The 27,486-nt window shown below is 41.9% G+C and overlaps 2 protein-coding genes across 2 annotated transcripts in view; one reads left to right on the forward strand and one right to left on the reverse strand.

Moving 5' to 3' along the window:
* LOC135704766 (uncharacterized) overlaps positions 1 to 27,486 on the forward strand; it is a 112,078-nt gene that overhangs the window by 36,327 nt on the left and 48,265 nt on the right. The gene's annotated exons all lie outside the window — the stretch shown is intronic.
* On the reverse strand, positions 8,743 to 12,735 carry LOC135704779 (uncharacterized). Its single transcript, XM_065226281.1, has one exon. It carries the CDS (start codon positions 12,733 to 12,735, stop codon positions 8,743 to 8,745), a length of 3,993 nt encoding a protein of 1,330 aa, XP_065082353.1.

Genomic DNA, 27,486 nt, shown 5'->3' on the forward strand with positions numbered 1-27,486 from the left:
ACTGGTTGGCTTGCAGTAATCTTTTTCCGGCGTCATCCTGCGACGCGCTGGGCTTGATTAGCACCGTCTTTGAAGGGCCCGCTGCTGACTCATTGGCACGTTTACGCACCATTTGTTTCGTGTTTGCAAGTTCAAGTAAACTTGCCAGAACGCGAGAAGGTGGTGACACTTCCACGGAGCGACGCTACAGCACAAAACGAAACAAAATCGAATCGAGAACTCGAGCGAAAATACGGACTGAACAGCTCGACAGTCGAGCAAAAAATCAGCTGATGCCAGACAGCAGCGCTGCTTCAATCTTTTCAGGTTACATCAGAATGATGTGCAACCAAGTGGTACTCGACTATGAGGACTGAGTTTGGGAAGAACGTTTAACAGTGATAAAATTATCACTTTTTATGTGTACATTGGACAACGCTCATCAGTTGCTCAAGATGCGTAGAAATATGTATGATCGATAGATGATAAAATTATTGAAATTGGTCCAGGGGCAGCTGAGTTATTAATGTTCAAAATCTTTCATAATTTTGTTTCATGTTCCATTTTCGGTTTTCACAAAGTGTACCCCCATATAGAAATGAAAGACGTAGTCCTACGTCAAAAAGAAAAATATAAACCATGTCAGATGCCAGGTTCTCCATAAACAATGAAATGTTTCTACAGCGGGAAGATCTGTGGCATACAGTGGCTGAAGCAGTTCCTGAAGTGACCGCCCGGGATGATGACTGGGTCAAGGCTAACCGAAGAGCAAAGGCAACAATAATCCTATCGGTTGAGGATAACCAGTTGCCTCTAGTGAAAAACTGTGCGTTTGCGTATGACGTGTTCGAGGCTCTGAAATCGTATCATCAGAAGTCGGCACGGTCGGTGCGAGTTTCTTTACTCAAAAAGTGGTGTGCGTGGAATCTGTCGGAACGCGGTAACGCGGAAGAACATTTGCGTGAAACCGATGAACTTTTTGATCGGTTGGATGCCGCGGGTACCGAACTAGATAAAGACACGAAAATCCGCATGATTTTGACGGAATCGTGACCGGCTTGGACAATCGGGCTCACGATGACATTTCGGTTGACATCGTCAAATCAAAGTTGATGGACGAATTCCATCGCCATTTTTGTAAGAAGCCGGGTCATTTGCGCCGTGAGTGCTGCAATTATAAGTCTTCAGTTAAGGGAGAAAACAGCTCTAGAAGAGAAAAAGAAAATCCGAAGGCGAAGGCAGTGCAAAGTGAGGGACGAAATTATTTCGTGCGCGTGGATCGGGGACAGTGTGCTCCACATGACGAATAACCGTGGCTTCTTTGAGTCGCTGAAAAGTTTTGCCGGTGGGTCGATAACACTCGCCGATCGAGGGTAATGGTGTGATTCGCGGAATGGACGATCGTGGTGAACCGGTCAGAATCGATGTGAAGTTTGTACCTGGTTTGACGACCAATTTGATTTCGGTTGCCAAGTTAACCGAGAAGAAACACGAAGTGAAGTTTGATAGTGTCGACTGCCGAATCATGGATGCAGGAGGAGCTGTCGTTGCAACTGGCTGTCGGTACGGTGGCCTGTACTATCTGCGGACGATCGAGGATTCCCACAAAGCATCGACTGGTGAGCACAACGTAAACTGCCAGCATCAGTGGCACCGGCGGTTGGGCCACAGGGATTGCTGCTGAAACAGAAATCGGAAGCGACGGAGCTGATAAAGGAGTACGTGCGATGGACGGAGACTCTGTTTGGAAGAAAGGTTCGCGTGATTCGCTCCGACGGGCGGTGAGTTGATTGTTTTCTATCGCGCTGAAGGGATCAAACCGCAGTTCACCGCGCCGTATTCACCCCAGCAGAACAAAAGAACCGTTCGATAACAGAGATGGCTACCTGCTGCTCATTGATGCCGGTATGGAAAAGCCATACTGGGGATAGGCTGTACTCACTAAAACATACTTGCAGAACCGCTTACCATCAAGATCGCTCCAGCAAACGCCTTACGAGCACTGGTAGGGACGTAAACCGGATTTGGCACATCTCCGGGTATTAGGTGCAAAAGCTTACGTCCATATTCCAGACCAGAAGCGCAGCAAGCTGAACAGCAAATCACGGAAGCTGAGGTTTGTGGGGTATTCTATGGAGCATAAAGCTTATCGGTTCGTCGATTGCGAAACTGATTTGATTACCGTCAGTCGTGACGCCCGCTTCCTCGAGTTGGGAAATGGAACATCTACAGTCGAATTTCCAATGTCGAGCCCTGAAGATGAAGAACGTCCGGTTGCCGTTGAGGAGGAGATAAAGCTGCTTCCGTTCAAGGAGGAGTTTAAGGTCGAAGCTGTTTCTTCTGGTGCAGATGACTTTGTAGACGCTGAGGATGAAGTGCCATCACAGCAAGAAGATACCCGCCACTCGCAGCGACAAACGCGTGGTGTGGCACCACGGCACTGGGAGGATTACGTGCTAGACTATGCAGTAGGCTTCGCAGCGTGCGCTATCCACGAGCCGGTGGACTACCGCGAAGCTTTGAAAGATGCTAAATGGTGAGCTGCGATTGAAGACGAACTTGATTCGCATCCTCGAAACCTCACTTGGGAGCTTGTACCCTTACCGAAGGGTAAGAAGCTGGTAGGCTCAAAGTAGGTCTTTAAACTGAAACGGAATGAAGAAGGCAAGGTCGTGAAGGACAAGGCCAGGATTGTGGCTCAGGGCTATACGCAGAGGATCGGTGAAGATTTCGAGGAGGTTCCGAACGTTTTTGACTGTTGCGGCCAAACGTAATATGATAGTGAAACATTTGGACGTAAAGACCGCCTACCTTTACGAAGTCCTAGAAGGTTTCATGCGTCAGCCTCCCGGATGCGAAGTGAAAAGCAAAGAGAGTCTGCCGATTGCAGAAAAGCATTTATGGGCTGCGTCAATCGGCGCGTTGCTGGAATAAGCATCTTCTGCACAATACGCTGTCGAAGCTTGGATTCAAGCAGTCTAATGCCGATCCGTGTCTGTACATGAAAAGGAGTGGAAAAACCAGTGTCTTCCTACTAGTATATATAGAAGATATGCTTGTTGTATCGATCGATGAGGAGGAGTTGCAGAAGGGGTTCCGGAGTTTTGGTGAACAGTTCGAGTTGACCAGTTTGGGAGACGTCCGCCATTTTCTTGGCATGTAAGTACGTCGGGATGAGGGAGGCTACAAAACTATATTGAAGAACTGCTAAAGATGCATGGAATGAGTGAAGCAAAACATGCCAAATCGCCGATGGACCCAGGATATCTAAGGAGTGAAGCTGACGGAAAACCATTAGAGGATGCTGCGAAGTATAGAAGTGTTGTGGGAAGCTTGCTGTATCTTTCTGTAGTTGCGAGACCAGATATAGCGAACAGTGCTGCCATTCTCGGGTGAAAGTTTGCTGCTCCCACCGAGGTGGACTGGACAGCCGCCATGCGTGTCCTGCGTTATCTACAGAAGACGGAGAGTTTCAGTCTACGCTTGGGTGGTGCTTTCGATGAGGCACTGATGGGCTATTCAGACGCCGATTGGGTCGGCGATCATGAGAGCGTGGCACTCAGTGAGGCTTGCCAAGAGGCCATCTAGCTGCGGAAAATGCTTGCAGATTACGGAGAACATCAAACGGAACCAACAACGATTAAAGAGGACAACCAGGGATGCCTTGTTTTTGTTCGGACCGAGAGATCCAGCCGCAGATCCAAACACATAGATACTAGGGAGAAGTTCGTCCAGGAACTATGTCTGAAGAGACAAGTTACCCTGGAATACTGTCCGACCGAGAGGATGACTGCAGATATTTTAACAAAGCCGTTGGGGCCAACAAAGCACGATCGCTTCTGTGGCCTACTTGGATTGGAGTAGCATCGAGTGATTGGATCGGAGGCTGCTCATCGAAGAGGAGTGTGGAGAACGATGATTACCCTCCGCTGATATTCAAAATCACATCCGCGCACCTCCTGAACGGCGTTGCATAAGTGGCAACACTGCCTAGACCTACCAACGAACATTATTAGTTCATGGCTAATACTTGAGAAGAGCACAAGTGTAATTGTTTCTTTCTATGTCGCTAAATTAGATCTATCGTTCAAAGTGAAGTTCGCGTGTTTATTATTTTCAGCCGGTCTCATACGAATTCCCATACACTGCGTGTTACTCTGCTTTGGACTCCGCCATCAGACATAATATCTGAGACACATGATTTGAAAAACTGCATAGATGTAGACCTTCAGAATAATATGTTATCAATCTGAATTCTGTAATCATCCAAAGGACTTTATGGAAATGTTTGATCAATTAAAGGTCTCTGAAATAATTCTTGATCAATCTGCGATCTTTAGAGAATATCTTGAATCATGATCTGAGTTATTGAACAACAGAGATCTTCAGAATATTGTCCGATCAACATGTAGTCTTGTCTGCCATAATATCTAGGTCTGTGCAAAAAATCCTGATCAACCTGCTTTCTGAAAGAAATATCTTAAGGTCTGTATCCACAATAATACGGACACATCAAAACTTAAGTAAAACAAAAATTATGCATTATATTTCAATTGTACTTGTTTATTCCAGATTCATGGGATATGATTTAAAAATTCATGAAGTCAAAACATAACTATTCGGTATTTGCATAAAATTTTCGAACTTTGCGCTCAACTCCATCCATTAAGGTTTGTGTAGACTTCTCAGGGCCCAATATCTCTCGATTGGACGTAACTCTGGACAATTTGGTGGATTTGCGGTTTTTGATATACTCCACCGCAGTTTAAGAATAACGGACCGATGACGCCTGCGGCCCAAAATGCACAGTGACTTTCTGGGGATGCATTGTCACTTGGTGGATCTCGTGTGGATTGGCCTTGTCTCAAATTCGACAATTCTGCTTGTTCACATACCCGTTCATCCAGAAATGGGCCTCGTCGCTGAAGAAGATTTTTCGGGCAAAATCGGGGTCTGTTTCCAAATGCTACAAAACCCAATCCACGAACACACGGCGCTGTCTATGATCGTTAAGCTTAATCTCCTCGGTCAATTGGATATTGTATGGGTGCAGACTCAAGTCTCCACGCAGACTTCGCCAAGTTGGGGCCCAGTTCTTGTGCGTGACGCGGAATCGACTGCCGCGGGTTCTCCTGTCACTGGCGTGCACAGGATGGGGTAAGGTAGGGGCAATTGCCCTTCCTTTTATAAATAATATGTTTATTTCCACATTTCCAAATTGCCATATAAAGTAACTTGTTTTCTTGATAACTTGATTTGGAGGTAAAATAACTTCATTTCATACTATTGGGGCACTGAAAACCTTTTATTGCGTCAATTCCTTTGAGATGATGTCTGAAAATTGCACCACAAAGGTGCATGAAGGGACAAACTTCAATGAAATTTTTTGGTCAAAAAATTGCACCACCAGTGCTGCATACAAAAAAATCTGGTGTATTTTTTTTTCAAGGGTGTTCATGGAGGAATAAAAGAAGAGGGGAGGGTAAATTAAGTGTTGAAAAAATTCAGCTTCATGGTGGTAAATCGAAGAAATGGATCACGCTAAAAATTTGGAGGTGTCAGTTAACTGAATATTTCTGGTGGAAAGTTCGCAATACTGTGGTGAATGTAGAAGCAAGGTTTAATCATTTTTCTGGTGCATAATTTACATCGTTCTGATGAATGCAAGCTTTATTGTAAATTTATGGTGGAAAATTTGCACCATTCTGGTGCCTGAGAATAGCACAATAAAGGTGCATGGTAAAACAAACGTCACTGACAATTGTTGGTGCACCATTCTGGTGAATGGAGGAGAATGCTTTATTGAAAATTTTTGGTGCAAAATTTGTATCGCTGCAAATGAAATTAACAGAAAATTTCTGGTGGAAAACTTGCACTGGACTGGTAAATTAAGGCAAAAGCTTTATTTAAATTAAGCTATATAAACTTCTGGATGAAAATCTGCACTGTTCTGGTGAAGCTTTTCGGAAAATGTTTGGTCTCAAATTTGCATCCTTTTGCTCAATAGAGGAACAAACTTTAATTATAATTTCTGGTGTATCATTTGCACCATTCTTATGATTGGAGGGAAGCTGCTTTACTGAAGATTTATGCTGAAAAATCTGAAAATAGGGGCAAGTTTTATTTGGTGGAAAACCGTCTTCTTCTTGTTGTTCGCATTTCAAGCTTATTGCTTAGCGCATATTAGCTTATTGCGTGCTCTCAACTTAGTGTTCTAAATGCACTTCCACAGTTATTAATTGAGAGCTTTCGATGCCAATACCAATGCATGAATTTGTATATTGAGTGGCAAGCACAATGATACTCTATGCCCAGGGAAGTCGAGAAAATTTCCAACCCGAAAGATTCGCTCGACCGGACCGGGAATCGAACCCACCGCCTCCGGCTTGGTAATACCGTGCCTTTACTGACCAGGCTATGAGGCTCCCTGGAAAACCTGCAACATTTTTATGATAGGAGATGCAAGCTATATTGAAAATGTCTGGTGGAAAATGGAAAAAGGAAATCTGCATCAATCAGAAGATTGGAGAACAATTTTTATTGAACATTAACGGTGAAACATTTGCATCGTTCTGTTCAATTGAAATTTCCTGGTGTTAAATTTTCTGGTGTACAATTTTTCTGGTGTTTAATTTTCTGGGGGCAAGTTTGTATTAAAAATTTTTGGTTTAAGATTCAATCTGCTGAATTGAAAATTGCTGATGTAAAAATTGCACAGTTCTGGTGGAGGGGCAAGCTTTATTGAACATTTCTGGTAGAAAAACTACAATGTTTTAGTGAATGGACGGACAACTTAAACTTGACTTCCGAGAAGAACCTCAAGGGTATTGAATTCTGAAGAGAAGTTCCAAAAGAAAAGATTTCTGGGGATGATTCCATGAAAATTCTGCGAATAATTTCTAGTCAATCCTACAGATAGTTGCAAGATAATTTCGAAAATAATATCGAGAGAATCAAATTTTGAATGAAATTCCAAAGGGATGTTGGGGAAAATTTCAAGCAAATTCCGAGGATAATTTTAAGTTCATTTTGGGAAGAATTTCTGGAGAATACAGAGGAAATTCTTCTGAAACATTAGGGGAATCAGTTCCAAGGTGTTCTGAGAAAAAATAAAGTTCTATAATATTCCTAGAAGAACCTCAAGGGTATTGAATTCTTAGAACAGTTCCAAAATATTTCTGGAGAGAATTCAAAGAAAACTGCGGATAATTTCTAGTGCATCCTGCAAATAGTTCCAAGATAAAATACCGAAGGGATTTTAAGCAAAATTTCAAGCGAGTTCCTAGGATAATTTCTAGCTCATTCCGGGAATAATTTCTGAAACTCTAAAAGAATTTCAGTTCCAAGGTGTTCTGAGAAAAAATCATGAAGAATGGAAAAAGGATGGAACTTAAATTCAGGCCTGCCTCTACCTGTTGGAGACTGAATTTAGGTACCTGGTTAGGTAAATGTTGACATGGCGGTGGATACCTACTGATTTTTAGTACCTATTGATTAGTATATAACTCGTTGTTGGGGAAACGGTTCACGGAGTGGCAGGATGTGGCCAAACTGGACCCTACTCTTCAGCATGCACCATGCACTGGTTAATTATTCATCGATAGATGAAATTTCACTCCACAGTTTGAACTTCACTTTATTGTTGCTTCCACGCACTTACAAAATAATTTCAAATCTTCACTTCTTGAGCTACTGATAAGGACTGTGTATTTTTATTACTGCTACGGTCAACTTAAATCTAATAGGAACAGCTGATTATGTGCATGTATTGAAAACTGCACGAAATAATTGAAAAGCGATAGCTAACCTAACGAAGAGTTCACACTAGAGTTGGATTCTGCTTTTAGCTATATATACCGTTACACAACATCGCCGCCACCTTGAAATGCTCAATTTCAAAACTCTTGTAATTCAAAATCTAGTACTACATTTACCCGCTACCAAAAACTAACATAATAAGAGAAACAAAAGAGAACATAATGTAAATAATGTGTCACAATATTCTTCTTCTCCTCGGTGATGACGTTTATGTTGCTGCTACTCTCTCATCCTGTCCGTCAACGATTGCTACGCTGTCATCTCGTTCGGCGTCATTTCGATTTTCATTTGCAACGGGAACAATCTCTGCATCGGAAGGAAGCAAACAAATTTTCGTAATCGGCCGCTTGATGATACCACGAGAAGTCTTCAGGGTCACCACACGAGTCAGCTGATCCTTGCCTGGATGGACATCGACGATGCGGGCGAGAGGCCATTTCACTGGATGCTGCATTTCATCAACGACGATTACGAGACGCCCAGGCAGAATAGCATTGTTCGGCTTGCCATATTTTGTGCATCGCTGCATCTCCTGCAAGTACTCCAGCCTCCAATGATGCCAAAACTGTTGGAAAGTTCGCTGTATGGCCTGGTAGTGACTCAGCATACTCGAAGGATGTCTTGTGAAATCCGGCTCCGGAACTGCGTGCATCGTTGACCCAATCAGAAAGTGCGCAGGAGTTAGGCACGCCAAATCGTTGGGATCTTCCGAAAGATGCACAAGAGGTCGGCTGTTCATCGACGCTTCGATTTGTGTCAGCAGCGTCGTCATTGCTTCGAACGAAAGTTGAGAATTTCCCAGCTGACAGTAAAGATGTTTTTTGGCAACCTTCACTGCAGCCTCCCATAGTCCACCAAAGTGAGGCGCTTTTGGTGGACACAAATGCCAGTTGATTCCTTCATCGGTGCAGAAGGTATGCATTTCATCAGCTTTCTTTTCTCGTTTTAGCAGACGGTGAATTTCCTCCAGGTCATTTTTCGCTCCTTCAAAATTCTTGCCGTTGTCGGAGTAGATGTCTGTTGGCCGGCCTCGACGCGACGTAAATCTGCGCAATGCTGCCAGGAAAGCTGGGGTCGACAAGTCTCCAGCTCTATGTGCACCGCCTTGGTACAAAAGCAGACGAAAATGCAGATGTACGCCTTGGTTGCAGGTGCTCTTTTGTGGTTCGGTTTGAGGTACAACGGTCCCGCAAAATCTACACCGGTTACGCTGAATGGACGGCTGGGACTGATGCGGTGAACTGGAAGCTGTCCTAGTTGCTGGGTGGCTGGAACGGGACTTGCTCGGGCGCAGCGAAAACATGCACGGATAATGCTCCTGATGAGTCGTCTCCCATTCGTTGGCCAGAATTTCTCCCGCATGGAGGCCAGTGTGAGTCGGCCGCCACCGTGAATTAGTTGTAGATGGTAGAATTTGGCAAGAAGGCTTGTGTATGGGTGAGGATTCGGTAGGAGGATAGGGTGTTTGTTTACATAGGGCTGCTCTAACAGGTTCAATCTCCCTCCCACTCTAATTATGCCTTCAGGGTCGAGAAAGGGGCTTAGTAAGTGAATCGAGGACTTTTTCGAAACGGTGTTGCTTTTGCGAAGGTCTTTGAGCTCTTCCTTGAAACCATCGGCCTGAACTTGCTTGACGAGAACCGACTGGGCAGCGGTAAGTTCGTCTCTTGTAAGCAGATTACTGAGACGCTGACCCGCACTGGGGGGCTGCGTACGAATCCTTTCACGACAGTGGCGGACAAAGCGAAGGCAGTAAGCGGTTACACGGTTTATTGCAGTGTGCGACGAGAATCGGATGAAGTGCGGATTGATAGTAGATTCGGCTCTGGTTACTGCTACGACAAGCTTGCGACGCTCCTTTCCGTCCTCTGGATATTCAGGTAGGCTTTCACTTGGCCATTGCTGTTCGGGAAAGGACAACCAGCTGGGTCCGTGCTTCCACAATGCACATTCGACGAAATTGGTGGTATCCATTCCTCGCGATACCATATCGGCAGGATTGTGTTTGCCGGCTACGTGGTTCCAGCGCGCTCCGTGGGTAGCCGATTGTATTGCGGATACACGGTTGGCCACAAATGTTTTCCAGGTGTTGGGTGAAGCCTTGAGCCATTGGAGAGTGACTGTGGAGTCGCACCAAAAGTATGAAGCGGAAATGTCAATTTGCAGTGCTTCGGATACCTTGACGAAGAGCTTTGCAGCTAGATCTGCGGCACAAAGTTCCAATCGGGGAAGGCTGACGCGTTTCAGTGGTGCCACTCGGGATTTCGATGCTAGTAGATGAACAGCAACATTGCCCTGGGAGTCAACGGATCGAGCGTATGTGCATGCACCGTAGGCAGCCTCGGATGCATCGGAGAATGTGTGCAGCTGGATGGTAGCGTTTGGAAGCAACGCGTAGCGTGGTACCCGGAACTCGGAAAGCTTCGGTAGTTGTTCGGCATACTTATCCCATTTCTTAGCGACCGATTCAGGAACCTCGTCGTCCCAGCCAGACGATTGCAGCCACAAGAGTTGCATCAGCATTTTGCCACGGATTACGACAGGAGAAACTATTCCGAGGGGGTCGAATAGCTGCGATATCCCAGATAAAATGCTCCTTTTGGTAGGTGGTCCTTGGGTCGGTCGATGTATGGTCTCAAAACGGAACACGTCGAGTTCAGGTTCCCAGCTGATTCCCAATGCCTTGATTGTTTCGTCCTTGTCGAATTTCAGAGAGGACTGAGTTCCGATTTGGTCAACAGCTAGTCCTTGCAGCACTTCCAGACTGTTCGACGTCCATTTCCTCAAGCAGAATCCACCCTTCGCCATTAACTCTCCCAATTCGGTCCTCAACTGGATAGCCTCTTGAACCGACTGGGCACCTCCAATGAAATCGTCTACGTAGAATCCTTTCCTGAGTGCTGGTCCTCCCAGCGGATAGGCATCACCTTCGTCGTCGGCCAACTGCAGCAGCGTGCGCGTAGCGAGGAATGCAGACGGAGCCATGCCATACGTAACTGTCAGGAGACGGTAAGTTTGCACTGGATCGAATTTGCTGAATCGAAACAGTATTTCTTGGAGTGGTGTATCGTCTTCGTGATTCAAGACCTGGCGGTACATCTTCTCGACGTCACCCACAACCGCTACTGGGAAGGTTCGAAACCGAAGGCTGATATTAAGAATATCGTCCTGTACTACAGGCCCTACAAGTAATGCTTCATTCAGTGAGTGCCCCGTAGAAGTCTTGGCGGAAGCATCAAAGACGACACGTACCTTTGTCGTCGTGCTGGCCTCTTTTAGCACTGGGTGGTGGGGCAGGAAGCATTCCTTCGACTTGCTTGCTTCTTTCTCGGGAACCAAACGCATATGCCCTAACTCTAAGTACTCTCGCATAAATTTACAGTACTCTTCTTTCAGGTGGGCATCTCGGTCAAGCCTGCGTTCAAGAAGTTCGAATCGTCGTAGAGCGGTGGCCTTCGATTCTCCAACTAGCTCGTCGAAGTTGGATTTGCGTGGTAGTCGCACTACGTATCGTCCTTCGCTGTTTCTGGTAACCGTGGATGTGTAAAATTCATCACATTTCTTCTCCTCTAGTGAATAGGCAGATCGAGCTGGCAGCTCTTCGATTTCCCAAAATCGTTCCAGGCTTTCTTCGAGGGACATTAGTGAAACGGTCGTAACGGAGCAGGTGGACGCATCGTGGGCATTTGTGGCAGCGTGGGCGGTACCAGAGACGATCCAACCGAATACACTATCGACAAGCAACGGAAGTGAATCGGACAGTTGGATTCTAGCGGCAGTCTTGAAGCAAGAGAAGAAATGCTCATTGCCGATTATCAAATCAATCCCGGAGCTCTTGTGGAAGATTGGATCGGCGTAGAACAGGTCCTGGGGTAGATTCCAGTCTTCTATGGAGACGTCACGAGACGGAAGGTTCGGGATGACCTTGTTCAGAACCAAGAAGTCGACATCTAGGATGAATTCTCCTTTCCGGGAACGAACTTGCGTACGGACAGAGTTGCGAGCGTGTTGCGGCTTCTCTCCTACTCCATGGATCAGAACATTCACCTTGTTTCGCTTTAGCCGCAGAATTTGAGCTAAATTTTCGGAGATGATGTTCGGTTGGGAAGCGCAATCCAAAAGAGCTCTGGCAAAATGCTCTTCACCATAACAGTCGACGATTTTCAGCAGTACGGTGAGCATGAAAACGTTTCTACCGCAACTTTGCATCGGGATACTGCACACTTGCTTTTGGGATCTCACCAATGTCGATGCGGACAGCAACGGAACTGCCTCGGAAGCGGCTACGTTGGTTTGAACGGATGTCCTAGAAGAACTAACAGAAGAGGAAGCGTTGACATTTGCGCTGGATTGTTTGGAACTATCCACGTAGGCTGCATGGATGAGGGAGTGGTGGCGTTTCTGGCAGAACTTGCAGCTGTACTTCGACGAACAATTTCGAGCGAGGTGGTCGTTGCGGAAGCAATTGAGACAGAGACGCTTGGCATTAAGAAGGTTCAGCTTTTCGGAAATTGGAAGCTTTTCGAATTTGTAGCACTTTACTAAAGGATGACGTTGATCGCAGGCGTAGCACTTCATAGGAGAATTTTCGACGGCAGCATAGGACGAGACTTTAGTTGGAAACGATCTTTTCGAAAACGGAGGTTTGAATTGGGTTTCTGCTGGAACAGACGAATAGTGTTGGTTGACGGAAATCGATTCCAATACACGCATACGACGTTGCAGGAACTCGATCAGTCGCTCGTAAGTTACTGCGTCCAGAGTGGAAGCGTGATCCTCCCATGCCTTCAGGGTGTCATCGTGCAGTCGCGTACAGAGGATGTGCTCCAATATGGTACTCCACGAATTTACTGGTTCACCCAACTGACCTAGAATTTTGACGTGTCGCTCGAAGTCATCGACGATGGTATGCAAGACGGACGCTGACTCTCTCTTCATCTTTGGGCACTCCAACAACGCTTGAAGATGACGTTTCCTCAGGAGGTACTTGTTAGCATATCGGTTGACAAGAGCTTCCCAAGCGAGCGAATAATTAGCAGCACTGATTCCAACTGACTCGATTAACTGAGCTGCTTCTCCCTTGATAGCAGCCCTTAGGTAGTGGAATTTCTGGATGTCCGCCACATCCGGATTCGCATGGATAAGAGCCAGAAAAGTGTCGTGAAACGCAAGCCAGTCTTTGTAGTCCCCAGAAAATTCAGGCAATGAAATGGTAGGCAGTTTCAGACCCTTTAGAGTGTTAGCCCCAGAAGCAGTATGTTGAGGGAGATTGTCTTGCAGATTAATTGGAGGAGGAAGTTAAGAGCGTAAGAAGGATTTTATTTTAAAGGACAGAGTTTCGAAATTGGAACGAAACTGTAAGTTTCTCACCATGCCTTCGTTGGTGTCCTCCATGTCCTCCAGTTCCGTCTGCAGTTCCTCTATTCCTTGAAGGATCACGTCAAGATTCTCCAATCGCAGATCGACCTCGAGCTTGTCCCGTTCATCCTGGTCACGGCACCAAATTATGTTGGGGAAACGGTTCACGGAGTGGCAGGATGTGGCCAAACTGGACCCTACTCTTCAGCATGCACCATGCACTGGTTAATTATTCATCGATAGATGAAATTTCACTCCACAGTTTGAACTTCACTTTATTGTTGCTTCCACGCACTTACAAAATAATTTCAAATCTTCACTTCTTGAGCTACTGATAAGGACTGTGTATTTTTATTACTGCTACGGTCAACTTAAATCTAATAGGAACAGCTGATTATGTGCATGTATTGAAAACTGCACGAAATAATTGAAAAGCGATAGCTAACCTAACGAAGAGTTCACACTAGAGTTGGATTCTGCTTTTAGCTATATATACCGTTACACAACACTCGTAGATAAAATATGGATTCTTCAGTGGTGTTGAGTACTTGGCACTGATGAAGTCTGCAAGTAGTAGACGAAATACGCGTATCTGTCAAAAGATAAGCAATTATAATGGAATTTAAAGGAAATAAACCAACCCACTCAAAGCTCTTCATGAAGAATTGTAAATATAATTCCAGTGAACTTCTAAGAAGAATTTCAAAAGAGCTCTTCGGAGAGTTCTAAAAAATCCGATATTGAGTTCTGAGGACTGTTCCAAAAGATTTCTGGGGAGTATTCCAAGAAATGTCTGCGAATAATTTGTAGGGAATCCTGCAGATAGTTCCAAGATAATTCCGAAAAGAATACTGAGAAAATTAAATTTTGAGTGAAATTTCAAAGGGATTGTGAGGAATATTTCAAGGGAGTACCAATAATTTCTAGCTCATTCCGGGAATAATTTCTAGATAATACTGAGGAAATTCTTCTGAAACTCTAAGGGAATTTCAGTTCCAAGGTGTTCTAAGTAAAAGTCAAGAAGAATTCTAAAAATAATTCCAGAGGACTTCTGAGAAGAATTTCAAAAGAGCTCATAGAGTTCTAAAACATTCTAGAAGAACCTAAGGAATTCTGAGGATGGACTTTTCCGCAACTGTACAAAGTTTAAAGACAGCTTTTGGATTCCCTAATTGAAAATTAGATATAAGTTTGAAGAGAAGAATTTGACTAAGAATCTTTTCTGAAAATTTCAAGTCATTTGTTACCGTGGTTGACATGCTCAATCCTTCGCACAAGTCGTCATTCCGTTAACAATCCTGTACTCGCTAATCAAAATAGTTTTGTGCGCCTTTAGTCCAATCGTTATATATTTTTTAAACCTTTTAATGAGCCTTGGCATTTAGGTCAAAATTTGAAAAAAAAAAATAAAACTACAATTTTCGCTGAAAATGACCAAGTTTAACGTTCTCGCAACGGTAACAGTAAACATATAAGGGCTTACAAAAATACTTACTTGAAATAGTCATAAATTGGAACGATGTCTTCAAAATATACAAAAACGTACTGCACAAAATTTCAGAAAGGTAACTGAATAAAATACGATACCAGTACCTTGAAGAATATATTTTCTTTTATTTGTATTTTTAAGCTGTAAAGAAAAGCATGCCGCAATACATTGTTTTAATAATGTAATGTAATAATGTAATTCCTACAGGGTTCAGAAATTGGAAGAAATCGACCGAGTTGCTGGGAAAACACAATCGCAGTAATACCATAGAGGTAACTCTAAGACCACTGGGTCCCGAAGAAAATCATTATTATTTTTGGCTCACTCAGTACCAGAACAACGGTCCCAAGCAGTCCCAAGCTATTTCACTCACCCCTGCATGTTCTGCATGGATCCACACACCCCTGATGTTATCTGTCAAACTTTCATAGCGAATCAAAACAAACATAGTGTAGTAATAGAATTTCAACTAGAATGGGGTACGCCATAGAAGTACTTGGGACCAATAGGCTACTCAAGCAGTGAATCAATTTAAAATCGTTAGTTTCCACCCCCTGGTAATACCCATGTTGGAAGTATGGAAGCGTGGAAGAATTTCAAATTCAGGAAGGCTATCGACCAAGAACTGGACCACCAAAAAACAGCTATGATTACTGCTAGTAAGGCAAAGTGGCTACAAAATCGCTATATAATGAAAGGTAGTCGACCACTTTGTGGACATTCGGAAGGAGCAGAAAGTGTGCCACCCAGTTGGTGGCTAACTACGATCATGTGCTGGAAAAACACTTGGCGGAAGGTGCCAAAAATTGCCAGTATACAAGTAACCGTATTCAAAATGACATGATTACGTCGTTGCACAATGTGATGTAAAGAAGATGAACCACCACCGGAGAAAAAAATAAAGAAAATTAGCTAAATTGAACAGTAAAGGGTGTCCACGATGAAATTGCCACACTATGAAATTGCTCTAACTTTTTAACCGTTGGGTAGAATTTAATGAAAATTTGGGTGGATTTAGTTCATAGTGCATTATTTACATCCTGCAAGTTTTAAAGTCCTGTGATCAAAACTCGCGGAAATGGAGTCGAAAGAACAGCTCGTGCGTGATAAAATCTTGCACATTCATCACGAGAACAAAGATCTCTCGCATCGTTCCATCGCTAAAACGTTGGGAATCGCGAATTCCACGGTGTCGCGAGTGATTAAGCGGTTCGAGGAACGGTTGACGACCGATCGGAAGCCCAGAAGTGAAGAAAAAGTATTCCGTACAACACCAAAAATCACAACCGCGTAGTTGGGGCCTTCAACCGAAATCCGAACGCCTCCGTTAGGGATGTGGCTAAGAAGCTGCACCTAAGCCGAAGTTTTGTCCAGAAGGCCAAAACTAAGGCTGGGCTTCGAACGCTCAAGGTACAAAAGGCCCCTAATCGCGACGAGAAGCAGAACAAGTCCGCCAAAACCCGTGCCAGGAAGTTGTACCTCAACATGCTGACGAAAGTTGAATGCTGCATCATGGACGACGAAACATATGTGAAGGCCGACTTCAAACAGATTCCCGGCAACCTGTTTTTCACGGCCAAGGATAAGTTCAGCGTTTCGGAGCATGTCCGCACTTAGAAGATGTCCAAATTTGCGAAGAAATTCCTGGTTTGGCAAGCCATCTGCACGTGCGGGAAGCGGAGTGCACCTTTCGTGACCCAGGACACGATGAACGGACAGGTGTACATAAAAGAGTGCCTCCAGAAGCGGCTGCTTCCTCTCCTGAAGGCCCACAACGTCCCAACAATCTTCTGGCCGGATTTGGCCTCATGCCACTACTCCAAGGACGTGCTGAAGTGGTATGCGGACAATAAGGTCAATTTCGTGCCGAAAATGTTCAACCCTCCCAACACTCCGGAGCTCCGCCCCATCGAGAAGTACTGGGCGATTATGAAGCAGCACCTTCTTAAACGACCTAAGGTAGTGAAGACAGTCGAGGAACTGAAGAAAGTATGGGTTTACATGCAAAAAACGGTTGATTCACAGGTTGTGCAGAATCTTATGGCCGGGGTTAAGGCCAAGGTGCGGGCATTTGCGTATGGACTGTAAATAAAATACGAGTTAAATGGTAAAATGAAGTTTAATAGTTATTTCTCAATCCCTGAAAATTTGATGGCAATCGGATGAAAACTCGAATTTTGCGAATCAATTTTGTGTGTGGCAATTTCATCGTGGACACCCTTTAGGGAAAAAGTGGGAGGAGAACAGCACCATCTACCACGTACTTTGGAGTACTCCCCATCCATTAAATGCACCATAGAAAAAAATTGCCCCTCCTTAACAAGATTCCTGTGCACGCTAGTGTCTCCTGTACACTTTCGCGTACAGCGGCGATTTCAGGTAACTATAAGACCAGAAGGTCATCCACGTACCCCTCATTTTATCTATCAAACTGTCATAACGGATCAAAACAAACATAGTGTAGTACTAGAATTTCAACTGGAATGCGGTACGTTAATCGATTTGCTTGGTACCAATAGGCTAATCAAGTAGTGAGCCAATTTAAAATCCTTAGTTTCCACCCGTTGGTAAAACCTCGAACAGCCGATTGCCTCGGCATTTACTTCAGCTGATATCTCTGCTAGCTAGCTGTTTGTTAGCTGAGATCTTGGCAAATATCTAATTTATAAGCTGAGTCTCGGCAATTGTATTTCACCACCACACATTGTTAGGTACTTGGCTTTTGGAATAACGGCAAACAAATTTAAGTGTGTATGCGGCTATCGGGGCCTCAGTGATTAGGATCTAATAAGACCACCCACCTCAAATGTACTACTCAGGCTGTGTTCCATTTGGCGAATTTTCACTTAAACTTGACAGATGGAAAATTTCCAAATTAACCTGCTATTCCAGCAGACTTATATCTGACAGACAAGGAATCAACTTTGACACACACCTTCTCGAAAATTGGCCGATCAACAACAGAGGGATTTTCGAACATTATAATTTAGTTTCGAAGTGTCAAATTTAAGTGAAAATTCGCCAAATGGAACACAGCCTCAGTTGCCTCACAATAGAGTTCAAGATGACAATTCCCATGCAAAGAGTGTATCTAACGAATTCAAACAACAACAATACAGTAGCGCTCCTTCTAATTGACAGCTGTATCAACATATTTGATAGCTCGAACTAAAAACGTAGCGCAATTATAGGTTATCGATAGGCGTGTGCTTTATGCATAAATGTAATCGTTAGCTATAAAGAAGGCAGCCCGCATAAACGCGAACCATAAATTGACCTTACCTAAAATGATTAAAAATTGTTTATAATCCCTGCTAAACTTTAACTGAAATGGTTATGGAACTTTACATGAACGTTTAATGATAAAGTTTCAACCTTATGTATTATGGTTTTTTGGAACTGGACCTTACAAATAATGGGTTGTTAAGAACCATTACCGTTCCAAATTCTTGTTTTCTCCATACATTTTCGGAAAGAGAACTATATTAGAACCTTTTAACTTATGGTTTGAGAACTTTAATGGTAATGGTTATGGTAGTCAGTAAGGTCCACGAATGGTTTTGTAACATCGATCAACTTTATGTGGAATATATCGCGAATTGGTTGCCTGTAATTTACTGATTACCAATTCACGATATATTCCACGTAAAGTTGAGCGATAATACAAAACCATTAATGGACCTTACTGACTACCATAACCATAACCATTAATGTTCTCAAACCATAAGTAAAAACGTTCTTATATAGTTCTCTTTCTGAAAATGTATGGAGAAAACAAGAATTTGGAATGGTAATGGTTCTTAACAACCCATTATTTGTAAGGTCCAGTTCCAAAAAACCATAATACATAAGGTTGAAACTTTATCATTAAACGTTCATGTAAAGTTCCATAACCATTTCAGTTAAAGTTTAGCAGGGATTATAAACAATTTTTAACCATTTTAGGTAAGGTCAATTTATGGTTCCCGTTTATGCGGGAGTGCCTTTATATCAACTGCGTCGTCGTCGGCATCGACATCGATCATGCATCTTGATGGAAGCCAGAAGGAAGGAACCTCCCATTGATTCGCGACCGAACAAAGTAGGCTTCTAATTCAATTTGAAATCACTTTCAATTCATCGCATATTTGGACGGCGCCGGTGGTGTAGTGGAAAACGTGACTGCTTTCTCTCCCCGATGAGCCTGGGTTCAATCCCAGCCGAGGTCGTTGAGATTAAGCCGCTGGTTCCGGCCCATGTGTTGATGGGTTTTCGACACCCCTTGGCAAGCGATGTCCGTCGGTGATTGGCACTCGATTGCGGAACAGAATAAGAAGAAGAACCTCCCGTGTTTGACGGTTGATGTGAGTGCAAAATTAAAAAATAAATAAACAATAAATTCTTTATGGTAGGTTGCATTGCGGGGGAGGAAGGGGGGCTATTAGCGCCATTGCCAGCATTCAAATTGATTTATTTGCAAGTGCCAGAGTAGCTTTGTTGACTTGTTGGTGTTTATTGATTTCATCAATCGGTGGCCCCTGCTCCCATGGTCCCGTAATTTCGGGCCGAGTGAATGATGTCATACGACGCAGTTGGGGGTGCGCCAAATTTTGCCGGATTGACTTTTCGGAACGTCTTAATAGAGCATAGTACTGAACCTTATGCGTTGCCATGGGAACGGAACAATTGATCGTTAAGAAACACATTTCACGATGTTTACTGGGATTGTCATCTAGATCAAAAGTACTGCACGGGATGTGGGAGACACTGGCCTCTCCCGGCGGATTGACGTCAAACGACCGCCAGAGTGAATCAATTCTGGAGGGTGCAATTCCAGTCATAATCCACAATAGTCGTCTTCTCCGCCGTACACTTGCACGCTGCCGACGATGAGATGCGGCGATTCGCTCAAGTGCAAAAGCTAGCGCGCTGCAAAGCGGTATAATTTATCTATTTAGCATGATCTTTACGCCTGATTGTAATTTATTTCGCTGGGGAGTACAAATTGAAAGCGATCTCCTCCGTACGACGAAGACGACGACGACGACAGGAACTGGTTGACCTCATCAACCATAAATCAACTCGTAGGTACCATCTACCAAGAAGTGGCATGTCACACGGTGGGTTTAAAAAATGTCAAATCGCGTATCAACTGTCGCTGTGTTAGTGTATGGGTGCGTATGGTGTGCATGGAGGTGATCGATTGCGATCCCAACCGGCCCGGAGCGTGGTTAAACCTGATCGATTCTTGTAGGCCGCCGCTTGCAGTTTGCCATGATCAATCATTCAAGATCATGGCCTACCGGTTACGGTCAAGACTGTTTTGTATTAATTACCTGTGCGACACTCCACTTCTTATTCGGTGCGACAAGAAATGTGCCACCCGAGGCGATACCTCCGAGGAACAGTAATTCGCATTATCATATCTGTCAGTCAATGTTGCTGATGAGAAAAAAAAATCTTCAAAGGCTTTTCTTCGGCAGCGGAACCCAACGATCCGGAATGTTTCAAATTCCACTAATTCCAGCCCGAAGAAGCGACGCACAAGCGCATTCCTTTCGACGAAGACGACACCGAAAAGAAGTAGATTAAACTCACTGTACGTCATTCAATGTGTTTATAAAAATAAATTTCCCATTAACAGCAGGACCGTGCGATAGCGCGCCGCTGCACGAGGGCCGACCCACTGAGTAGTTGGCGTTGGGCATTCAAGATGACTTATGGTGAACTTTTGATGGGTGTTTCTGTGGCAAGCCATCACTCAGCGATAGCCGGCGCTCGAACATCATGGACAAGCGATATGAGACCAATCATCAGCAGCCAATTTCCAATCCGAATCTTCGCCTACTGCCACTGCCTGCCACACCGGACGAAGAGTTTGACACTTTGCTGAACTCGCTTTTAGAGTGCAGTGTCGAAACGAAAACAAACATCACTGTTGTTCATTAAGGACTACAATTGGTCACGCTTGTTGATAGGCGTTTGTCATCGGGAGGTGATCGTCGTCTGGCCAGTATGTTTTCATTAACTTTGCTGTCCTAATGAGAGTGTTAATCAGTTGAAAGCCGACCCGTCTCCGATCCGACGAGTGCGATAGCGATTCGGCTGACCCATTAAACAGATGCAAATGTGTGATACCTACGGACGAGTCGCGAGTAGGGATTTTACATTTACATTTGCGTCATCCATGATGTAGGCATGCACAAGATTGGCAGTAGGCGATGCAGTCGAAACATTCTGGGCCTACTGCGCTGAACTTGATGAAGTGATACCTTAAGAAAAGCGATCGTGGCGATTGAATTTCTAATCAGTGTAATTATTACGCCAACTGCGTAGAAATGTGAGCTATGCAAAAAATATATAAAACTCGCTGCAAGGTGGAACCTGATTTATTGGCACTAAACGTATACAATGTAGTAACTGCCGGGAAAGGGACGTGTCAAGACCGTTGATGGTGTGCTAGTTTATGTCTAAACCGAATATTAGTCACGTCCCTTCGTTCATTCCAGCATATGAGTGCAAATGTAGCAGAACAAGTGGTGTCATTATCATTGTGTAATTACTTTTACTTGAGGAATGTCACGTACGCTATTGAACCCTTTTTTAGAAGCTGAAGGTTTTGTTATGGTACACGGAAACCAAAAATGTATTACATTGCATGTTAGTTGCATTCATCGTTCGCAGAGAGTGATATAAGTTTCGTGTTCTGTTTATGCTTCCGGATATAGGGTAGAGCACTACTTTGGCCTAATCGCCCGTTTTGGGCCTATCGAGCAAAAAACATCAATTATATCTATGATTGCGGCGAGAACGTGTCAAACACACGTTTTGCACGATGCTTCTATTCAATACCTAGCTGCAAGACGAAGTGGTGAAGAACGCAAAATTAGATCTCGACAACAAAAGGCGCACTTGAAGTGTACAAAAGGCGCACGCGAATTCACTTTTCTTTCGGTTCGATAGGCCAAAGCGAATCCCAATGGCTCCGTAGGCCAAGTTGAATAATAACAATCCGCTTGGTGCTAAACTACGCAACATTTAGAAAGACTAAGTGCGGGTTGTGCTTAATAGGCCGGGAATGGGGTAGTTAACCCTACCAGCAAGCTTTTCATTGACAAAATTGTAGAACGACACGCACACTTGCCTCGATTCTCTCCAATTCCCGTTTAGCAGAAAATAAATAAGAATCGAGTATCAGAGGAATTGTCAAAAATCATAGAACAAGAACTATTGGTAGCATTTTTGAACTTTTGGTTAAAACGTTTTTTATGTAAAACCATTCTATCTGGCCTTGATTACCAAATTTTGATCTAGATCAATTAATCATTTTGTTCGACCATTTTCCACAGAGATGCCGCTGTTCCGCTGGTAGGAAGTGATAAAAATCCCCATATAGAAATTGAGAGAAGTGGGAATAATTCACTTTCGGTGCATATTCAGGTCAAAAAAAGTGAACGACAACCTAAAGAAACTAGTCAGGGGCTTTGTCGTTCAGTTTTTTTTTCCGGAAATTAATGCTAATGCATACAATTTTACCTGCCTTTGCCTTTGCCCAGAGAGCCAAAAAAATTCAAATTTGAGAGAGAAATTCTCTCTCACGAGCTAAATCTCTCAACATGCCATGTATTTTGTTGACACTCGATTTGTGATTTCCCTTTCACATATTACAAAATAGAGCACCTGACACTACAAAACATGTCTGGTACTTCTATATATGCATTTGCTTGAACATTTTAAGTCCCTCCTCTTTTACACATTCTGCGCAAAAGATACTTTATGCTCCGCCCCATACATAAAATTCGGCGGGAAATTCTGTGAGGGGTGAGCTATTTTGTGTGCAGAATGTGTAAAAAAGAAGGGACTTCGAATAATAATCTAAATGCATTTATAGAGGTACCAGACATGTTTTGCACTGCAGTGTCCTCTGTGAACAATTATAGGAAAACAGATTGTGTCTAGTTTCCGATAGATGTCACCGCAAACAACAGCTGTGACATCTGATGGAACATGAATGCAGAAGCTTGACAAAATGATCAACTATTTATTTAGGTAGAAGCATCTTATTGGAACAAAACCTCCACCAAAGTTGTTCAAGTCGATAGAAACTATCTTTTGACATCACTGGTTTTGATCTAGATTATTTGTTATCTAGTTCAGTTCTATCTTTTTGGTAGCAACATCTTATCGGATGAAACCTGAACTCTTAAAATTCAAGTGATTTTGGTGTGTTCAGCAGAGTTGTTCCGGTGAATAAGATCTCTCTTTTGGCATCGTTCGATTTGGTCTAGATCACTATATTTTGAGGAAGCACGCTATTAGGACTAAATTTTCATCAAAGTTTTCTAAATGGATAAGGGCTATCTGTTGATATTTTTGATTTTTTTTTTTTTTTTTTTTTTTTTTTTTTTTTTTTTAGATTAGTTCTATCTTTTGAGGAAGCATGTTATTAAAATGAAATTTTCAATAAAGCCTTATAGATGGATAAGAGCTGTATTTTGATACCATTAGAACTGACCTTGATTTCTAATTATTGATCTACATGCCTTCTATCTTTTGGTTGAAGCCAAGGAGTAGGTCACTCCGCACACCAATCTTGGGTCATATTTTTTTCTGTGTGCCGCCAGTGTGCCACAGGTGTGCCGATTGTGCCGGTCATAGAGCAAGCTGCGATTGTTTGTAAAATACCCATCTCGGCAACCCGGTATTTCTGACACCTTGAATGTTTTGGTTTGAAATCGCAAGGATAAATCGGATTGAGGATGACGCAGGAAGTGGCGGGTGTGCGAATTTTTGTGTTTTGTGCTAATAGGGTAATAACAGTCCTGTGTTTTAGTGTTTTATAATGCCCTCAAAGGCAGATCAGAAATCTAGTTTTTCGTGATGTGAAATGCATCGGTCTATCAGCGGTCGGAAAGAGTTGGAACCGGTGGGTAGCACTGTTGGAGACCGACCATAGAGGATGATGAATGGACTTCTTTAGTTTGATTTGTGTGATTTGCAGCATTATTTGAATTAAGGATACTAATGGGGTCTGATTAACTGCCTCTTTCTATTGAACCCACTCTAGAACCTACATTTCGTATTTAGATCTATAAGTGAACTGCTGGTCTGAGTTCCTCTGGTATATTCAATTAGAGGATGTTCCAGAATATACAGTCAAACAGCACGTAATGTTGTGAACAATTTCAATGACAGTTGTCTAGCAGTGTTCTCATTTTATTTTCAACAATCCAATGCCTACAAGATTGTGCCGAAGGTGTGCTGAAGGTATGCCGAAGGTGTGCCGAATCTAATTTCGGGACAATGTGCTGAGTGACTTTCCCCTTGGTTGAAGCATCTTATCCAAACTAAAAATTCAGCAAAGTTATTAATGTGGATGAATGCTATCTTTTGGCATAACTGGTTTTGATCTAGGTCACTTTCTTACTATCTAGATCAGTTCTATATTTTTTGTAGAATTATATTATTGGACAAAACCTCATAACTCAAGTCACATAGGTTTGGTGTCATCGGCAAAGTTGTTCAGGTGAATCAGATCTATCTTTTGACATTATTTGTTTTGATCTAAATCACCATATTTTGATCTAGATCAGCTCTATCTTTTGAGAAAGCACGCTATTAAGACTAAATTTTCAACAACGTTTTCTAGATGGATAAGAGCTATCTTATGATACCATTCGAACTAATCTTGATTACCAAATTTTGACCTAAATCAGTTCTATCTTGTGGTAGAAGCATCTTACCGAGAAAAAAAACCTGTAGCAAAGTTATTCATGTAGATGGAAGCTATCTGTTGCTATAACTGATTTGAATTTAGAGCATTTTTTTATATTTAGATCAGTTCTATCTTTTGATAGAAGCATTCAATCGAAGTAGAATTTTAGACAAAGTTATTCAAATAGATTATATCTATATTTTGACATCATAATCACAACATTTTGATCTAGATCAGTTCTACCTTTTGAGAAAGCATGCTAATAAAACAAAATTTCAACAAAGCCAATCAATGGTAGTTCTAATGGTATCAAAAGATAGCTCTTATCCATCTAGATAAAAGCTATCTTTTGAAAGCATCAGAACTTACCTTGATTACTAAATTTTTATCTAGATCAGTTATATCTTATGGTAGAAGCATCTTATCGAAACAAAACCTAAAGCAAAGTTATTCATGCGGATGTATGCTATCTTTTGGTTCACCGGTTTTGATCTAGTTATTTTTTATCTAGATCAGTTATATAATTTTGATAGAATGATTTTATCGGAAAAAATCTTCATTACTCGTACAATTCATGTCATCAAGGTTTGGCGTCTTCGGAAAATGTGTTCTGGTGAATAAGATCTATGTTTTTCCATTATTTGTTTTAATCCAGATAACTATATTTTGATTTAGATCAGTTTTATAGCACGCTATGAAGACAAAATTTTCAACAAGGTTTTCAAGATGAATACGAATTATCTTTTGATACCATTAGAACCTATCTTGATTACCAATTTTTCATCTAGATTAGTTCTATCTTATGGCAGAAACATCTTATCGAAATTAAAAATTCAGCAAATTTATTAATGTGGATGGATGCTATCTTTGGGCATCACTGGTATTGATCTAGATCAATTTTTACTATCTAGATCAGTTCTATATTTTTGGTAGAATCACATTATTGGACAAAACCTCATAACTCAAGTCACAGAAGCTTGGTGTCATCGGCAAAGTTGTTCAGGTGAATCAGGTCTATCTTTTTGCATTATTCGTTTTGATCTAGATCACTATATTTTGATCAAGATCAGCTCTATCTTTTGAGGAAGCACGCTTTTAAGACTAAATTTTCAACAAAGTTTTCTAGATGGATAAGAGCTATCTTATGATAGCATTCGAACTAACCTTGATTACCAAATTTTGACCTAAATCAGTTCTATCTTGTGGTAGAAGCATCTTACCGAGAAAAAAAAAACTGTAGCAAAGTTATTCATGTGGATGGAAGCTTTCTTTAGCTATAACTGATTTGGAACTAGAGCATTTTTTTATATTTAGTTCTATCTTTTGATAGAAGCATTCCATCAAATCAAAATTTTGGGCAATGTTATTCAAATAGATCATATCTATATTTTGACATCATAAACACAACATTTTGATCTAGATCAGTTCTACCTTTTGAGAAAGCATGCTAATAAAACAAAATTTTCAACAAAATCAATGACAGTTCTAATGGTATAAAAAGATAGCTCTTATCCATCTAGACAAGAGCTATCTTTTGATACCATTAGAACTGCCATTGATTACTAAATTTTGATCTAGATCCGTTTTACCTTTCGGTAGAAGCATCTTATCGAAACAAAGCCTTAAGCAAAGTTATTCATGCGGATGGAAGTTATCTTTTGGTATACCGGTTTTGATCTAGTTCTTTTTGTTTTATCTAGATCAGTTATATATTTGTGATAGAATCATCTGATCGGACAAAATCTCATAACTCGTACAATTTATGCCATCAAGGTGTCTTCGGCAAATGTGTTCAAGTGAATAAGATCTATTTTTTGACATCATTAGTTTTGATCCAGATAACTATATTTCGATCTAGATCAGTTTTATCTTTTTATAAAGCATACTATAAAGACAAAATTTTCAACAAAGTTTTCAAGATGAAAAAGAGCTATCTTTGATACCATTAGAACCGACCTTGAGTACTAAATTTTGATCTAGATCAGTAATATCTTATGGCAGAAGCATATTATCGAAACAAAACCTTCAGCAAAGATGTTCATGTAGATAGAAACTATCTTTTGGCACAACTGATTTAAATCTAGATCACTTTATTATTATTTAGATCAGTTCTATTTTTTGATAGAAACAATGCATCAATGCAATTTTGGACAAATTTTCTAATAGATTATTTATATTCTGACACCATACACGCAAAATGTCGATCTAGATCAATTCTATATTTTGAGGAAGCATGCTTTTAAAACTAAATTTTCAACAGTCTTTTAGATGGATAAGAGCTATCTTTTGATAGCATTAGAACTGACCTTGATTACTAAATTTGGATCTAGATCCGTTTTACCTTTTTGTAGAAGTATCTTATCGAAACAAAACCTTGAGCAAAGTTATTCATGCGGATGGAAGCTATCTTTTGGTGTACTGGTTTTGATCTAGGTCACTTTTTTTAAAACTAATGTTGCAAATGTTTTCAAGTGAATAAGATCTATCTTTTGACATCATTAGTTTTGATCAAGATAACTATATTTTGATCTAGATCAGTTTTATCTTTTTATGAAGCATACTATTAAGACAAAATGTTCAACAAAGTTTTCAAGATGAAAAAGAGCTATCTTTTGATACCATTAGAACCGACCTTGAGTACTAAATTTTGATCTAGATCAGATCTTATGGCAGAAGCATCTTATCGAAACAGAACCTTGAGCAAAGATGTTCATGTAGATAGAAGCTATCTTTTGGCACAACTGATTTATATCTAGATCACTTTATTATTATTTAGATCAGTTCTATTTTTTGATAGAAACAATGCATCAATGCAATTTTGGACAAATTTTCTAATAGATTATTTATATTCTGACACCATACACGCAAAATGTTGATCTAGATCAATTCTATATTTTGAGAAAGCAGGCTTTTAAAACAAAATTTTCAACAGTCTTTAAGATGGATAAGAGCTATCTGTTGATAGCATTAGAACTGACCTTGATTACTAAATATGGATCTAGATCCGTTTTACCTTTGGGTAGAAACATCTTATCGAAACAAACCCTTTAGCAAAGTTATTCATGCGGATGGAAGCTATCTTTTGGTGTGGTGGTTTTGATCTAGGTCACTTTTTTTTTTAACTAAATCAGTTCTATCTTTTTTTTTC

The sequence above is a fragment of the Ochlerotatus camptorhynchus genome, unplaced genomic scaffold, assembly GCF_037179485.1.
Source record: "Ochlerotatus camptorhynchus isolate MF236.1 unplaced genomic scaffold, CSIRO-AGI_Acam_v1.1 ptg000247l, whole genome shotgun sequence".
NCBI lineage: Eukaryota > Metazoa > Arthropoda > Insecta > Diptera > Culicidae > Ochlerotatus > Ochlerotatus camptorhynchus.

Bases quoted from the DNA above. Each gene is read 5' to 3' on its own strand.
- LOC135704779 (XM_065226281.1), bottom strand. From the start codon at position 12,735: ATGAAGAGAGAGTCAGCGTCCGTCTTGCATACCATCGTCGATGACTTC.